General features: G+C 34.4%; 9 protein-coding genes across 9 annotated transcripts; 5 read left to right on the top strand and 4 right to left on the bottom strand.

The window, feature by feature from the left end:
- Positions 1 to 202: 202 nt before the first annotated feature.
- RO3G_15845 (uncharacterized protein) lies at positions 203 to 1,876 on the top strand (the record flags this gene model as incomplete). The annotated part of the gene is made up of 2 exons (XM_067670429.1): positions 203 to 1,082; positions 1,131 to 1,876. The coding sequence occupies 2 exons, from the start codon at positions 203 to 205 to the stop codon at positions 1,874 to 1,876; spliced, it is 1,626 nt and encodes a 541-aa protein (XP_067526530.1).
- A 519-nt stretch (positions 1,877 to 2,395) lies between these two features.
- On the bottom strand, positions 2,396 to 4,131 carry RO3G_15846 (uncharacterized protein; the record flags this gene model as incomplete). The annotated part of the gene is made up of 6 exons (XM_067670430.1): positions 2,396 to 2,413; positions 2,559 to 3,016; positions 3,109 to 3,510; positions 3,557 to 3,661; positions 3,709 to 3,963; positions 4,008 to 4,131. The coding sequence occupies 6 exons, from the start codon at positions 4,129 to 4,131 to the stop codon at positions 2,396 to 2,398; spliced, it is 1,362 nt and encodes a 453-aa protein (XP_067526531.1).
- A 1,752-nt stretch (positions 4,132 to 5,883) lies between these two features.
- Positions 5,884 to 6,834, top strand: RO3G_15847 (uncharacterized protein; the record flags this gene model as incomplete). Its single annotated transcript, XM_067670431.1, has 3 exons — positions 5,884 to 6,069; positions 6,298 to 6,420; positions 6,487 to 6,834. 3 exons carry the CDS (start codon positions 5,884 to 5,886, stop codon positions 6,832 to 6,834), a joined length of 657 nt encoding a protein of 218 aa, XP_067526532.1.
- Positions 6,835 to 7,000: 166 nt separating this feature from the next.
- RO3G_15848 (uncharacterized protein) lies at positions 7,001 to 7,540 on the bottom strand (the record flags this gene model as incomplete). The annotated part of the gene is made up of 3 exons (XM_067670432.1): positions 7,001 to 7,284; positions 7,337 to 7,381; positions 7,435 to 7,540. The coding sequence occupies 3 exons, from the start codon at positions 7,538 to 7,540 to the stop codon at positions 7,001 to 7,003; spliced, it is 435 nt and encodes a 144-aa protein (XP_067526533.1).
- Positions 7,541 to 8,736: 1,196 nt separating this feature from the next.
- Positions 8,737 to 9,822, top strand: RO3G_15849 (uncharacterized protein; the record flags this gene model as incomplete). Its single annotated transcript, XM_067670433.1, has 1 exon — positions 8,737 to 9,822. One exon carries the CDS (start codon positions 8,737 to 8,739, stop codon positions 9,820 to 9,822), a length of 1,086 nt encoding a protein of 361 aa, XP_067526534.1.
- Positions 9,823 to 10,359: 537 nt separating this feature from the next.
- On the top strand, positions 10,360 to 10,666 carry RO3G_15850 (uncharacterized protein; the record flags this gene model as incomplete). Its single annotated transcript, XM_067670434.1, has 2 exons — positions 10,360 to 10,362; positions 10,442 to 10,666. The coding sequence occupies 2 exons, from the start codon at positions 10,360 to 10,362 to the stop codon at positions 10,664 to 10,666; spliced, it is 228 nt and encodes a 75-aa protein (XP_067526535.1).
- Positions 10,667 to 11,712: 1,046 nt separating this feature from the next.
- Positions 11,713 to 11,850, bottom strand: RO3G_15851 (uncharacterized protein; the record flags this gene model as incomplete). The annotated part of the gene is made up of 1 exon (XM_067670435.1): positions 11,713 to 11,850. One exon carries the CDS (start codon positions 11,848 to 11,850, stop codon positions 11,713 to 11,715), a length of 138 nt encoding a protein of 45 aa, XP_067526536.1.
- A 1,768-nt stretch (positions 11,851 to 13,618) lies between these two features.
- RO3G_15852 (uncharacterized protein) lies at positions 13,619 to 14,678 on the top strand (the record flags this gene model as incomplete). The annotated part of the gene is made up of 4 exons (XM_067670436.1): positions 13,619 to 13,779; positions 13,834 to 13,930; positions 14,103 to 14,292; positions 14,431 to 14,678. 4 exons carry the CDS (start codon positions 13,619 to 13,621, stop codon positions 14,676 to 14,678), a joined length of 696 nt encoding a protein of 231 aa, XP_067526537.1.
- Positions 14,679 to 14,875: 197 nt separating this feature from the next.
- RO3G_15853 (uncharacterized protein) lies at positions 14,876 to 16,738 on the bottom strand (the record flags this gene model as incomplete). Its single annotated transcript, XM_067670437.1, has 5 exons — positions 14,876 to 15,268; positions 15,333 to 15,635; positions 15,682 to 15,757; positions 15,806 to 16,125; positions 16,178 to 16,738. The coding sequence occupies 5 exons, from the start codon at positions 16,736 to 16,738 to the stop codon at positions 14,876 to 14,878; spliced, it is 1,653 nt and encodes a 550-aa protein (XP_067526538.1).
- Positions 16,739 to 17,107: the final 369 nt, after the last annotated feature.

The raw sequence follows: 17,107 nt of genomic DNA on the forward strand, positions 1-17,107 counted from the left end.
TTTTTTTTTTTCAAATATGCAGTGATCGGAACTCAAAAAGTTTGTCAGCGACAAATGAAGTGATATATCAAGATCCATAAAGGAACTGATTCTTTTGGAAGGAAAGAAGGGGTGGTTATATTTTCAATGAAAACAAGTAATAAAATATCCCGTAAAGTCAACTTTTTATTCTTTCTTCTTTATTTTACCATTTTTTTCCAGAATGAAGATACAATTAATTTCCCTATTGTTGTCTTCCTTATTCTTTAGTTTTGCTATCGCAAGAACTATTCACAGTAAGGTTTTTATAAAAAAGAAGACACAAGACACAGTAGATGACGCTGCTGCTTCTGCTGCTCCTCTTCCTCCTACTCCTCAAGGCTCCATTCGATTAGGCGGTGATATCCTCATACCAGACGCTTCATCCGAACACCCTTTGATACTGTCAAACGCTAAAGATCAACCTTTATGTTTACCCAGTGAGACTATCAAGCCTGTCAGAGACCTCAAAGTGATGCCCGGATACGAATTCTTTGTTCTCACAAACAAGATTGAATATCCTAAAAAGATTGTTATGGATAAAGCAAACCATCTCTTGGCCATTTCTTCCAAAAACGGTGTTTATTCGATTCGTATGGATAAGTGTGGTAATTCGGAAGTTCAGCAAATTTTGGAGCACGATGCTCTTGGTGAACCACTTGGTATGGGCATAGAGCTCTATGGTCAGCATCTCTACATCTCAACTACCCACTCTATCTATCGTTTCCCTTACAGTGATGGTCAACATTCTGCTCTTAGTGATGGAATCAAGGTCATGTCTAATATGAATTCTGATAACAGCGAGATTACAGACATAGCCATTGATGTCTTTGGATATGCTTTCATTCCTCGTACAGTCAGTCAGATGCATCAAAATCTTGATGCCTCTCATGCTGTTATCAAAAAGTTCAATTTTAAAAATATTCCCGATAGTGCTTATGACTTTGAAAGGGATGGTGAAGTATTCGCTTCGGGTACAAACACACAAGGTTTATTAGGATTCGATGCTCAAGCCCAGTTGTGGGGCATCAACGGTCTTTTAGAAGACGCTAGCCTGGGTCGAGGTAATTCCTTTATTAGGAAATATAAACAACGACTCACATTCTCTATAGATCTTTCGCTTGCTGGTTTTGCAGAGGAGCTCAATAAATATTCCGCGCCCCAAAAGAACTATGGCTTCCCTTACTGTCTTACTGAACACAACTTGCAAGGCATATCCGAGGTGTCCAGAGGACTAGGTGCTCAGTGGGCACATGCCCTTTTCGTAAACCAATCGGTTTCCTTGAACGATTACTGTCAGCAATCCGATAACAATGTCCCGCCTGAGGTCCCTTTGGCTCCCAAGACGTATGCTTCCAGCGCTCACTTTTACACTGGCGTCTTTTGCTCCGTGGGTGACTTGACGACCGAGGGAACATCCGTCGGCCTGCCCTGTAACTGGACTAATACGCCTATCCTTGCCAACCACGGTCAGCCACGTGATCCAACTGGACACAGTGTGGTTCATTTGCCATTCAATGATCTCGAGCACAAGCCTCGTCTGGATCTGGCAGCTGAAGTTCTCTTGCAAGAAACCGAGCCTTGCTTTGACGATAAATGTTTCTCTCCCTTTGGTCTGGCTCTTGATAACTATGGTCGCTTGTACATTAGCAGTGATGAGACAAATGAAATTATCGTTTTCAAACGTATTTTTAATGAGAAGGCTGCTGAAACTCTGACTGACATAGTAGAAAAGGCAGAAGACGCCAAGTACGAGGAAGAAGAAAGGCAAAAGGAAAAGGAGAGTGATGGGGAAGAAACGCATAAAGAAAGTGGGGATGATGATGAGCGAAAACACAAAGACAGTGGTGATGAGTAACGAAAGGATGTATACACCTTTATAAAATCACAATAGAACAAAATAAAGAACTGTAAACCCCCCCTTTTTTTAAAAAATAACATAAACCATCTTTTTATGACAAAGGTCTGTAACCCAATCTTCTTCTGTTATAAACCTTATATCCAAAGAATCCACATAGAGAAAGGAGACCACCTGTAACAAACGTAACTGTCAAGATGCACACAACGGACCATGCCCAAGGTAAACCAAAGATACCTCTACGTATCGGTATCAAGACAGTATCAATAGCAATGATGCCTCCATTAAAAGAAGTTTGACCAAGACCCAGCACATGCGCCTCATCTCCGCCGTCTTTCACTTCCACTTGCCAGGTTCCTTTTTTAACTTCCTTTATAGACACCTTGTCCACTGAAGAAAGCAGAGTAGAGTAATCGTTCGTGCGCAATTTCTTGACATCACCCGTGTCATCCCAATTCGCTTGCCAGGAGATGGGCAAGATGTGCATCTTTGCTACACGCTCCAGCTGGTAAGGGTCGCCTAATAAGGCTTGGATGTCTATGTGAGCAAATGCCTTCTCGGTAGGAGCCAAGACGACGACATTCTTTTTATTGATCTCATCCAATAACTGAGCCTTTTCAAAAAGGATCATCAAGGTATTGGACTCGATACCAACCAGGATATCTTGATTGGTAATACGAACCTCACGAGGTATCTGTACCCTAGATATTTTATGAATAACGCCATTGGACACAAGCATATCTGATTTTGTAATAATTCCGCAAGCCTTGGTGTCATCATCAGGACGGCCAACAATGATTGAATGGTCATCAATTGGACTGATACGTAATGTTGAATTTGATAATGTAGTTACTTCATGTACCTTTTCCTTCAAGTCTTGATAATACAGTAACTCTGGAATAGCGTGATACTTCAAGACGGATTGAAGTTGTGTCTTTGCAGAGGAGTGAACCAAGTATTTGGCTATCAGACCCAATTCTTTAAAGGCATCATTAGTAGGCACAAAAAGAGTGATGCCGCTGGTATTCTTGATATCGTCTGCTACTTTGGATACATAAAGTGTTGCGATAAAAGTAGAAAAATCTAAATCTGATACGAGCTTTCCTAAAAAGTCTCCTGGAAGTGATAAAGGTTCTGATACTTGATAAATCATGGTATTCTTGATATTGACTTTTTTTTTTTAAAAAAAAAAAAAATGATTAGCCTTGCTTTGTTTACAATTAAAAACTTACTAGGATCACCAAGTGTTCGAGAGTGATCAAATAAGATGGAAGATTTCTTTTCTGAAGCATCGTTTTCAGTGTATATGGGCACCCTTTGATAGTTGTTTCCAAGTTCAGATGATCTGAATTCGGTCAAGAGCAGCTCCTTGTTATAAAGGGTATCTTGTGGCCAAAGACCTTGAATCACATGGTATTTCAACCAAGATTCGACTGGAATACTAGGAAGTGGTGTATCAGATGGAGGAACAAGAAGTGTATAATTCTTATTATCCTCTTGATCAATGTAATAAGACAAGTTGTAGTTATCAAACAGTTCATTCATGTGGGTAGCATTTAGACCATAAAGGTATTTTCTTGTATTAAATGTGATTGAATCTGGCTTAAAGACATCTTCTATCTGATGAATGACACCTACCATAGCATGTTAAAAGCATATTCAATATACATTTTTAGTTACCATTGCCAGCCAATACATCAGATTGTGTAATCTTAAGATCATTGACCATGGCTTCTCCTTTTTTAGTTGAAGTGATTGTCAAAGAATCTCCTGTGATTGATTTGACTATTGAAGTTTATTAATAAAAGACAGCAGCTTTTGATATAGATTACATGTTGTTTTTCCAGAGGTAAATTCATCTAAATAGATTGGTTTATCAATGATTGTGTACTTTAAAAATAAAGTCAAGTCTGTTTTTCCATATTTTGAAGTTAAATAACTAGATTCAATGCTGTTGTAATAAGATAATGGGTTTTCCTTGGTGGACACAAATACTGTGAATCCTGTCTTTTCTCTCAACAGTTCATCCACTTTAACCATTTTCATGAATGAATCGATAGCTGGGTTTATAGTATTGATAATGTCCCCTACAAAATGTTACAGACAGATACGACTATAATTACCATCTTACCTAGCAATTTGGGTGGTTCAAGTACTCTGTCGATGACTTGAATAACTGTATCATTATTGACTTGAATATCACTTGTCACCACCCTAGCCTGGTTCACATAAACCTTGTGTCCATCCACTGTCATTTTGATACGTTGAGGATCGGAACCTAAATACCCGTTCACGCAGAGTGTTTCCTTTAACTGACCATGATAAAAGTCGCTCGTTAATATTCCTTTATTCAAAAAATGATAGAGCAGTAACTCAGTCGTGATTTCTGTATCCGAACTTTTTTCAAAAGCTTTGTTGTCTGGAGCAAATAGTGTACCAGCTTGAAGTTTATTAACTTTGGGTATCAGTTGGTGTGTCTGTAAATGGCCTACGAGCGTTGAAAATCGTTCATCCTCTGACAAGACATCAATAATAGTTTTATATGCAGTTATTGCTTGAATGAAATATAAAAGTAAAAGTCGTATTTTCATATTTACTTCAAAAAAAGAAAAAAATAAAAAAAATAAACAAAAAAGCCAAGCAAATGATTCACACTTTGCGAGCTATGCCGAGTTGAACGCTGCATTTTGCGCTATTTGAAATTACGATTTGCGTCATGCAGTTCTCACTATCCAATTAATTACCATTTCAATGAACATTAAAATGTAAGCTCATTGGCTACTTATTTATCCTCATGGAATTAATTGAAGCAGGTCTAATCGATAGTATCATTTATCAAGTATAAATAGTTAATAAAGATTGATTATCTACTTCCTCTTTTTTATCATTCTAATTGGATTCTAAATAGATTCCTGATATACACAATGACCTTTTTTTTTATCTGTTTCTTCTTTTTGTGCGCAGTGAGTTTCACACAACTGTCATTCTCACTACAATAATCCTGCCGTCAGAGATTCTGTATGGAACATAGAGAAAAGGATATGGTAAAATTTCAAAATAAGAATTGTTAAGTATAGCTCATTGTTTAGAAGAGTATTCACTACAGTATTTTTTTTAAAAAAAAGGTTTTGATCGACGGTATAGATATACAATAATTATGATAATAGCATGAATCATTGGTAGAATACCAATAATAAGGGAACAATACCACTCCATCTCGACCTAAGCTACGCAAAAAATAAAGGTTTAAAGTGCATTATAATCATATTCTTTTTTCGCAGACATTAATCTAACAGTAGTTACGTGGTAGTTTCTTAAAAGAATCTTTAGCGGGAATAAAACAAGTCCAAGAAACACGGATCCCAGTTATAGTTACTAAAGATGAATCCTACTCACGCTGCATTCTCTTGGCTAGGTTGCCCAATGCTTTTTCTTTTATCTTTCCACCTAATGAGCTTACATTACGTCAATCAAAATGCTCGTGGTAATTAAACAATCAATTATGATCATTGTAAATACTATAATAATAGACTTGTCCTAATTTTACTAACCAAATAACACAGCATAATTCTTTCATAGGCTAAAACCAGCTCAGTAAAGGTCTATCATTTGATCTATTGTAATTGGATCCCTTTCATGTCCTTTTGTAAATAAGGATATACCATTCCTCATAAGATAACCTGATCCCCAACATAAACCAAGGTACAAAGAGAACTGACGATGGTCATTAGGCGAAAAATGGAGGGCTGTGATCATGCCTTTACCATTCTGCCTAATACCCGCATTTAATCCCACAATAATGACAATAATGATACTTGTAATTACTGCCACGAATAAATTATACATATTCCTTTCCTTAGTATATCGAATTTTAACTGAAAAGTGGCTGCCAAAGGACTAACCATAGCTCCAACACTATAAATAGCAGCCGAAATTCATCAGTCATAAAGATCCAAAACACTTTTTTTTTTTTTTTTTTTTTTTTTTTTTTTTTAAAAGAAAAAAATATGACAGACGAAGCAGAAAGTTCTGTTCAATCGATTCTAAACGAATTTCATTTGAAGAATGAAAACATCAGTAAATTATCTTCAGTTTATGACGATCTTGACAGCCTGGTGCAGTTAGTGCGTAGAGGACAGACGAATATTACTTTACATTGTATTGATCGTGAAGAACTTGGTCAAACAAATCAAGTAATTTATCATGTATATTCCAGTACAACTAACTCTGTAGTCTGATTCATACAACATAGGTTAAACAAATGGATGAAAACATGAAAAGATTACTAGATCTTGAAGAAAATTTAAAACATACCAAAAATGCTGTAAACACAATTACAAGTCGTATATCAAGAGGAGAGAAAGTGGTTTGTGGTTTCTTATTTAAAGGGAATAACAGTCTATATAACATTTTTTAAACAGAAAAGTGCAATCACACCATACGATTCAGAATTAATTAGACTAGAGAATGAATATGACAATAAATCTGAAAAGGATAAATATCTAACGAATGACAGGTTTATTGCTTATAGACAGCACATTTGGGTACATGACAGTAATACTATTATCGTTTAAGGTTTGATTGCTAAAAAAAAAATACACATTTGATAGAATGTGAAGAATTCAGATGAAGAAATGCCTCCATTGACTGGAGAAGATAATACTGATGACGAAATTGTAATGGGTCGAACAAAATTATCTTTCAAATGTCCAATTACTACTTCTTGGCTTGAACAGCCTCTTACAAGCAAGACTTGCAAACACTCATTTACTAAAACTGCCATTATTCAACTAATTCAAATTAATCGTGGAATGGTTGTTTGTCCAGTTTCCGGTTGTAACAAAATTGTAAAGAAGGATATTCTCTATGACGATGAAATCTTGGCAGATAAGGTTAAAAGAGCAAAAGCAAAAGCAGAAGAAGAATCCCTTGCAACAGAATTTTATGATGTTGAATAATAAAATACTTTTTTCTTTATTTAGTTCTAATCCAGTTTAAATTCAGTGCGGTTGTTAGTGCTTGACATAAGTCCCATTGCTCTTGCACGTTTAACGGCCTTTGCTAATTTACGTTGATTTTTTGCGGTCAAGCCTATGATTTGTATATGTGAGTAACTCAAATGAACTAAAATGAAAAAGAAATGGCTGTACCAGTCTGTTCACGAGGTAGAATCTTTCCCATATCAGATACAAAATTTGACAAGAGTTTGTAGTTTTTATATTCTTGAAGAGGGTCGAGACCAAGCACATCAAAAGGATCTTGGGTAGGTGCTGAAGATCTACCGCGGCGTACTCGCAATGATTCCCTATAAAGGTTGTCGTTTAAATCTTGTGGGTGGTAAAGATCACCTTCTTGGTGAATTTTTTGATAGCGTTGAGCAGCTTCAGCGTTTGTTCTAGACTTTTCTTCTTCAATAAGAAGTGAGTATATGTTCTACAAATCCTTGATTGGTCAACTTACTGCTAATAGTATTTTCGAGCAAACTTAAAGTTTCTTGTTCAATGTCTTAAAAAGTGTCAATTGAAATTGAATGTAAAAGGTTTTTTTTATATTTTTACTTTTTCCTTCTACTTGAGCAGTTGTCTTATTCAATAACTTTGTACTTGCTGCAGGAGAGAGTGAGATTCTGGAAATTGTTGAAAATGTACGAAATGCAGACAACATAATTTAATTGACAAGGGTTCAAAGAATCTAATCTTGAAAACAAAAAAAAAGTATGAATAGAGTCGGAATACGAACCGTGACTTCCAAAAAAAAAAAAAAAAAAAAAAAAAAAAAAAAAAAAAAAAAAAAAAAAAAAGCTTTGCTTGTAATGAGAGCGTGAGAGGGAAAAGGAGAATGGTATTTATACATGTACAAGGTGAGCATGAGCGCTTGTGAACATACACCTTTGTAAGCTGTTGAATCAATTATAAACTAAATCCTTTTGATATATTCAGCATAAAATCGTCCCTTACAAAAAAGACAAGTTTTAATTATATGCGGATAGATATGCTTAACTTCTTAATGAATAGTATTAAAATCTTTAAGCATACGGTCGTTCTTCTGTATTATCAGCAATAATTTTTTTTTAATTTTCATTACAAATAAAATAATTTCCAAACTAAATCAGGTTCTTATTAAACACAAAAGCTTACTGATCAAATTCACAACGCAACATCAACCATATCTCAATTATAAATAAACGGTTGTTCAGAACATTCAGTTTCTATTAAAGGCTTCCATCAAATTGCACAATGCTATTCTTAATTTTATTAAAATTAAGCAAAGATTTTTATTACCGTATCTTTTTTTTTGTGGATGATTTACTGTACCATTTAACTACTATTTGCGAAATTTTTTAGTCTTTATTTTAGTAATATGCTGTCTTATTTTGAATGAAAATGTTGTTAAAGTGTGTAAATAGACGTTAAAAAGTATATTTGTTTGATCAGTTGTTATAAACTTGTAATAAAACAATGGCTTGATTTTTCTCATCCTCCTTTTTATTCAGTATCAGTAATTTTGCGGCATGTTTATTAAACAATGACAACAAATGTTATTGGCAATTGAAAATAAAAAGGATGCTTATTCATGAAATGAATATTAATTCTTTTTTATTTTGCAAGTTAAACCATTTTTAATCATCAAGAATTGTCAGGATGGTTACTATGGAACAATTAACAAAGTTAAATCAGGCGTACCGTCTCTACATAGGGCATGGCAACTGGATCAATTTAAGCGTTAAGACAACCTGTGACTTATTGGACATATTTAAAAGCGGTGTGCCTACACGATATCAGTTGGCTCCTGGCCTGTTTATTGATATCATACCACATAATGTAGACTTCAATAGTAGAAACATTGACATACAAGGCTTAATGCGTGCTGATCTGGTCTATGAATCCGCAGAAGAGAATGCTGTACAGAAGATTATGACTGAATTTGTTAGGGATTCATTAAATAAACAAGGTATTACTGATCTGTTTCCTCCTATAGAACATGATGAAGAATTACCTGTCGTCACCTCTTTACCTACTCACAAACACTTGAGTCTCGTACCTTTCCTTGCTAGCACAGTACGTAGGAGACCTAAATCGAGCCAGAATTATCAATTTGCTTTCTCTCCAAAAGATGCAATTGCTTCTAACCAACCAAAAAAATATCCTTCTGTTCCTTACTTTAAACGCCCACACAAAAACATAAGGGTACAAAAGGGTGGCTTACCAAAAAAGATTGCTACAACTGCAAATGAACATACAGTATCAACCATTCATGGTGAAAATTCAATTATGCACAATAACATTATCGATTCAGACAAACAATACACTCTGCTACACATACCATCTTCTTTTTCATATACAAGTTTGATAAGACCAAGTGAAATTATCGAATTCGACTGTTCTCCCACTATTGCATCCATCGTTTCTCCTTCAGACACTATTCGTAACACTATCGCTTCTGCTCATCTCATGGAGGTTGACAGCCAACCCTCCTCACAAAGACTATCACCCATTTTCATCTTAAATAATTTTGATCAAGAAATCTCAATTCAAAAAGATTCAATCCTATCGTCTCGTTATCCCTATTTCTCTGCTTCTTTTAAAACAACTCATCACGATCACTTTTTAGAACAGCAGAAGTTTCTTAATAAAGGTGAAGCAACAAATGAATCTCTTTTACCATTATCATATTGGGCTGATATTTGTCAAAATATTATAAAAGATGAAGAAAAAAACTGGATATCTCCAATAAAAAGCAGCAAAGAAACTACAAGAAATAACATCCTTGTTCACTCTGAGCTAATTGCAGAAGCAGTATCGTCTCTTAACCAGCATGGACTAAATATTGATAAAGAAAATTATAATAACGACATCTCAAATTTTGTTACAACTTTTTCTCAGCCTGATGCTTTTAATAATGTGATGTTAACAGAAAGCTTCAAAGCGTGTAATGTTTTGAAATAAGGTTAAATAAAAGTTGTATATTTAATTATTTTAAAGGGAATCGATACAATTGAATAATTTCATGATCTAGAGCTTGTTTTATGTTAGTCACTTGCATCTTCCATTCATTATTACTTTGAGCTGTTATGTATTCAAGGTACTTTATCACCAGCTGTACTTTTTCTAAATTTGAATACTTGACAAGATCAACTAGGTACCTTGTAATCCTTTTAACATCTTCAGGTTCAGGTCTGTCTTCAAAAGCTGAAACCCACTCCCGCAACAGTTTACGAATATCACTAATATCAGTCAGCCCTTGAAGTGAAGGCACACTTGGTAACTCAACGTTTGATTTCGGTATTTTATCTTTTCTTGAAATCTTTCAATATAAATAAGTGACTCAACAAAAAGTTTAATGTGCCACTTTTGTTTACCGTTTCATGTTGTATTGTTATCTTCTCAGTCTTTCTTTTATCATCAACAAGTAAATCGTTACAAGCCGATAAAGGAAGTTTGTTCCATACGCTCATATCATCAGGTTCTCCTTCAAATTTATCTATGGTAGGTACATTTCTCCAGGGCTGAAATAATTGGGTAAGCGTTGCATCATTATTACTGTGATTCTTTTTGGTCATCTTAGGCTCAACGATTAAAGGTGTGTGGTCTTGTTTTGGCTCATTGCGCTTGTCACTGTACGCTTTTAGTACCTGCTCCCTCATTGTATCAGGAAGGGCTAATAAAGAATTTGGATCCAATTGAGACCAAGGAGGAAGTTCTGGTAATTGTGTATCATAATGAGCCTCTGGTATGGCCGTTTGTTCTTTATGAAACACAAGATTGTAACCTGATAATAGCTCCTTTTTGACACTCTCAGGCAATTCAGAGTATACATCAGGGTCTACACTCTATACAAAAAACAAATGAATAAAAATAAGACAACAGTTTACTTCTTTTTAGAGGAAAATACCATATCCTGTTTTTTTGGAGCCCTTGTTGCTTCCAAGCGAGGCTTTTTAGTTAGTTTTGTTATATTGCTTTCATTGACTGTTTTATAACTTAAATTTCCCTGATTGTCTGCAACAATCTGCTGTATTAATATATGCATGCGAATAGATACATATCTATTTTTACCATCCACTGTCTCTTGATTGTCCAGTTTTGTTATTTGAATACCAAGGCCACGAATGTCTTTATAGTGAAAACGAAACGATTTTAACATTGAATAAACATGTTTGTTGATTGTATCCACATAATCAGTGTATTCATTCAGTGTATATGATTTAGAGAAAGAGTCTACCTGGCCATGTGCTAAATGCTTTTTAGGCTCCTCTGCTCCCTCCTTCCTTCTTAGAATCTTTTATCAACAGTCTTATTAGTTTGTAATATTGATGAAAAATATATATATACAATACTTTTACTGTAATGGTCTTGCCTCGCTTATTATATTTTTTTAGTCTATTTGAAACCTCTTTACACAAGTCATAGACAAAGATCTACATATAATAAAACATAACTAAAGAGTCAATCAAAATAGGTATAAATGTACCTTTTCATTTTCTTCGCTTTCAAATCTCACTCCCCACTAAAAAAAAAAAAAAATAATCAATTAACATTTACACTTTTTTTTTTCTTTTGTTCCAATTTACATTAACTTCTGAGCTAACCGACTGTCGCTGTTGGTGGACAGCGAGAGGACGATCGTCGATTCCTCTAGAATAATTATACAAAGTCTGGCCCATTTTCTGACCAATCTTAGATTTTAGTTCATGCAAGGGTATATTTCTAATGTCAGATATTGTTTCTACATTCTAAATGTACAATAAAATGTCAACTTAAATATTTACAGTCATTAAAGATTACCAAGCTAGCTAACTTTTCTGTTATTGCATATCCAACCTAGGATGATAAGCATTAAAAACAAGAGAATTCATCTGTGTTTCTTCTTATTACTCCTGGTAAATCAATGATACGTTGAGTAGACAATAAGTCTTCGATGTCTTGCGGTTTACAATAAAATTGGTTTGAAGGCTTGGCTCGTTTGGTAGACATTCTATTATAAAATAAAAACTGTTATTTTCCCTTCTCATGTCTAATTTATCTCTTCATCTAACCTTGCTAACAAGACGTTTGGCCCTATGCCTATACTTGCATCACAAGCGGTAGCAGTCCGTATCTCGTTTCTTATTTTCAAAGCTAAAGCTTCTTCTTCACCTTCATAAAGATCATTGATATGTGAACTAACATCCATCAATGCTTCATCCACACTGACTGCTTCAATCTCATCTGCATACTTAAAAAGGATCTACAGAAGTTTTAAGCACATGCTCTTTTCTTTGTAATAGTTATTTGCTCTTTTAAAAAAATTACTTTGTAAAATTTTTCAGATATTAATTTGTACTTTTCAAACTCGTATCTAATTTAACCACTTGTAAGAATGCTCAGTGTTGATTGAAAATATTTTAGGCTTACGGGATAATTTGTAGGCTAGGGCATAATGATTTTGCTGCTTTAATGCTAAAGAGAATGGTGAAAAAATAATGAAAGGATAGAATGTTCACTTACGTCATTCCGTTATAAACACCAAAAGAACGAGCAATATAATTGCATGAAGCTACAAGCTTTTTTTAATGATTTTATCTAGAAACTGTTTTATAATACATTACCAATATCACTATATGATTTTTCATTGAAACCTTTACTGTGAGATACGACTACCTAAAAAGTATACGTTTTGTTCATAAACACGTTCTGAAAGAAAAAATATACAACAAACCGGTTTATCTTTTAAATAAGGACGATTTGATATACCAACTGAGGCAAAGAAACAGTCAAAGTCAACATGCCTGTTTCAAGAGTGAATTAGCATACATTGCAAGTAAGGAAAGACGTATTACATAATGATTCGAAATGGATTTTTCTTCTTTTTTCTTGCATTTATCTCTGGGCTATCCTTACAATTAAGTTCTAAGCATCTCACAATTTCCTTTAACTCTGCTTTCCAGGTAGATAAATAATGAAGCCTAGAAGTCTCATAATATCTTTTCATGAAATCTGGATTAGCAGTTGATACTTGTTTTTCCCACTTTTTGTTGCTGTTGTTATCTTTAAATGAAAGCTCTGCTTGGTTACTCGAATTGTATACTAGTCTATAATTTTGCCACGGTAACAGCTGCTTAGCTTTCACTGATTCAGTGATCCAATCAGGCCTGACAACCTTGTACGCTCTAAAGTTTTTTTTAGTGTTCCAAACGAATGCCATAAAAGGAAATTAGTATACCGAAATTCTTGCATCTTTGCATTTGTTAAGTTGCTAGCAAGGATATGTGTTACTGTGAGCTTCTTTACTGTGATAAGATGAACTGATTAATGACTCAAAAGACGAGAAATTTGTTAAAGCTTTTACAATAATGTTGAAAATCACCACCATGTTGAAGGATCATTTTTCTTAATTCTGCTGTAGATGGTTGCGTGTAGCCATTGATGTGGATTGAAAGCCCTTTAAATATTTGAAGTAATTCTTGACTAGATTGATTTCCTCTTTATAAAGTTTAGAAAATAAAAAAAAGTACTAAGCAATGAAATAAAGACATGCTTACAACTCTTTTTCTTGTTCTTTCAGTTTGGCTCGCTTATTTTGCATATACTTTCGAAATTCCCCAAATTTGATTGCCCCATATGGATTCTCATTTGTATTCATATGCGCAGTCTAGAAGAAGTAAAAAAGAAAGAAAGAAATGTAACCTAATTCGAAAAGCGCTTCAAAAAAAAAAAAAAAAAAAAGTTCCACTCTTTCTAAAAACGTTTCTTTTAAAAAAATATGACACTAGACTATAGAGCACCTTCACCTGATCCTCAAGCAGGCTGTAAACTTATGGATACTTTTGGCATAACGGTTCAGCTGTGTCTTGCTGCAACAGCCTTTTCTTCGCTAATCTATAAAAGACAGAGAGAAAAACCTCAACGGCCTTTACGAATTTGGTGAGCATTGTACTTATTATGCTTTGTGTATTCTATTAATTAATTTTTCTAAAGGGGTTTTGATGTTACCAAGCAGCTCGTTGGTGGAATTATTGTTCATTCTCTAAATGTGTTGGCAGCTATCTTTTTTGGAGTGACTCCGGAGGAAGGGGTAAAGTCCAATCCCTGTATTTGGTAACGACTTACTTTTTTCTAAAATAACACCTTACTGACATACAAACTGTGGATAAAATAGGTATTTTCTTAATATATTAGTAGACACAACCTTTGGCGTCGGGATTCTTTGGCTTTTGTTGACCGGGTTTAAATATGCAATTTTAAAGCTCGGATGGACAGGTTTTCAGAGTGGTATCTATGGCGAACCACCTTTCAAAGAACAATTCAAGAAATGGTCTAAACAGCTCTCTGTATATATTGTTAGTTTAATTCTTATGAAAGTCATTGTAGTTGTCTTATTTCACCTGTGTCCTTGGATATCTGACATTGGAGACTGGGTCTTGCGATGGACATTGGGTAATTATCGGCTGCAAGTTGTTTTCGTGATGCTTATGTAAGAATCTATACATATTAAGACCAATATCGCCTTAAACAAGTTTACTAGCTTTCCTCTTATAATGAATACTACTCAGTTTTGGATTATTGATACAATAGTTAAGCATAAATCAGATAAAGCTATTCAGTTAAATGCTGATGAAGAAGACGCACAGGTTCTTTTGGGATTACATGAAGAAAGCGAGGATGAATACCAACCAATAGTAACTCAATTTCAAGACTTGATACCAAATCATAGTTCGAATAACAGCAATAGTTCGCTTATTAGTATTCATAACGAATTTCAGCCAGCCTTATCTTCTACAATGCACATAAATGAGTATGAACTCAAATCAAAGATCCATTAATATACCCTTCTCACTTCTTTTTATATACATCCTATCATATTAATTCCCTCTTCCACCATTATCATTATTCTGTAAATTATCTATATTTAAATAAAAATGCAAGTTTATCCAATGCTTTATTTTGTTTTTTATACAAATTTAAAGTGTATTAGCAGAAAAAATATAATACAATAGTCTTTACGGTATTTTTATTTATTTCATGAAGAGATCTCTTTCAGCAATTGTTCAGCTTGATAAAACATTTCTTTGTATCGTTCCCATAAAGGTCTATCATCACATTCCTTGCTTGCATCAAATACAGGTGACTCAACTCTATTCACATCCTCTCCACTCTGTCCGCTTTGACCTTCTAAATAAGTCATAACAAGCGTATTCAATAAGTTGGCTTGATCGTCTGTTAGCTTATTACTGTTGTCTTGTTCACCAAATCTCAACCACAATTCGCGTAAAGATTCATAAGTGCTGTCGTTTGAAATAGCATCAGGCTCAATAATTGCATGTGCTTGATGTGCAAGGCGGAGAGCATCCTCTAAGCCTCTAGATCGGTAGGATTCATTCAGAGCTTTGGTAAATGCGGCTTTATTGAGTACCTATAACAAGGAGTTTAATATATGATAATTCTATATATTAAAAAATATTGCTCTTTCTATGTACCTCCAAGCATTTCTTTCCGTAGGCTTCATATAAAGGACTAAATGAAATAGTGTCTATACCAGAATAAGCATTCAACATGTCTAAATCTAGCATTAGCCTGGTTTTCCAATCCGCTTCGGCTCTCTTTGCATCTAGTAAAAGCTGTAAAGCTATTTGGTATTCCTGTTTTACAAAATAATATAATGCTTGAGTCACTCTTTCACCAACTGATAAGTAACATTCGTATTGATGCCAGGCAGGCTTCAAATCTTCATCATCTTTAGATGCTTCTTCTTTGATACTTTGATCACCATCCTTTTTATTCTGTTAGTGATATTTTTGTTTCATAGTTTATCCCAATATAATTTACTTCTGAAACAGTATAGAGCAAATAAAGATGTTCAAGACTCATTTGATTTTGACTTTTAGCTAAAAACGTTTCGAAGCTATTATAATTAAGTTAAAAGAAAGTGATGCAAAGAATTACATCTTACTTCATCAAAAGCCTATAATCATCTGATGCATAGCTGGAAGTCTCTATAATTTTATGGTTTGCTTGGTCTTTGAGTTTGGTATATCCTTGTCCTACAAATTTTTGAGAACAGTTGATGTTTTTGTTATCGGTGTCTGCATATGTTTGTCCAACAGCTGTTCCAATTGAATTTGTATCATCAAACGTTGTTTGTTCTATTTGGTACTCTTCTGTCTTTTCTGTGAACCAATTGTCGTCATATACAGGATAAGCAACGTTGCTTGTTCTGTCATACATAGATATTTCTTGTTCAAACAATACATTGTCTTGCTTAATAAATTGCTAAATATATTTTTTAGTTGGTTTTCATTTTTAAACAGAATAACAACTGTACCTTTAATTCGTCAGGTACACATTCATATATTTGATTCTTTGTGTAATGAGGAAGAGAATCATCAACATAAACAAAAGAAAAGGGCGGCACTGGATCATTAAATATGTCTTCTTCTTTCGCAGGAACAACTGATGCATCACAAAATCTAAACCATCCACCTTCGGCTGGCATATCCTCCAAAAGGTTCTCTTCCTTTGATTCTACCCAAATATATGCCCAATAGTGGCCAGTACCTGTTTTACCGTCATGATGAAAAGTCGCACGTAATTTGTACGGTTTCTTTTTCATATCCTCCCTATCAAAGATGGCATAAATTTCCCTCTTTCGCTCTTTCAACAGGGTTTCCATTTGTTCAAGTCGTATTGTCATTTTTTGCTTCACAGTCTTTAAAATATAATCTAATGCATTCAAATCATCGTCATTGATATCATTTTCCTGCCTGTCCTTAAAGTATTTGATTGACTCATCTAACAGGTCCCGCTTACTGACACTGCGAATATCTCCTTTGAGCTTATCAATCTCTGCTTGTGACTTTTTGATATCCATTTGATAAGCTTGCATTTTTTGAAATCCTTGTATTGACTGTTCTTTGTTGTAATCCATGTATCTATCTAAATAGATCGTTGTATCAATTTGGTATTCATAGTTTAATTTATGTCTGTTTTCCAACACGATAAACAATATAGGAGAAGTCGTCTCGAAGCTCGTATACTTGTAGGTTGATCCACAGTCGTTAGTATCTGACTTGTAGCTTTCAAATACAAGCGGATCAAGACATTCATAAAAAGAGGTAATGCCATTTTCAGGGTTAATAGTGTATATAAAATGTGAGTTAAGGATTCAATATTATATATGCACATGCGTCTCCCTAGATCATAAAGCGGTGATATAGTTATGTATAAAAAAAGGATATGAGGTAGTATACTTCTT

Source organism: Rhizopus delemar, genomic scaffold, assembly GCF_000149305.1.
Source record: "Rhizopus delemar RA 99-880 supercont3.17 genomic scaffold, whole genome shotgun sequence".
Classification (NCBI taxonomy): domain Eukaryota; kingdom Fungi; phylum Mucoromycota; class Mucoromycetes; order Mucorales; family Rhizopodaceae; genus Rhizopus; species Rhizopus delemar.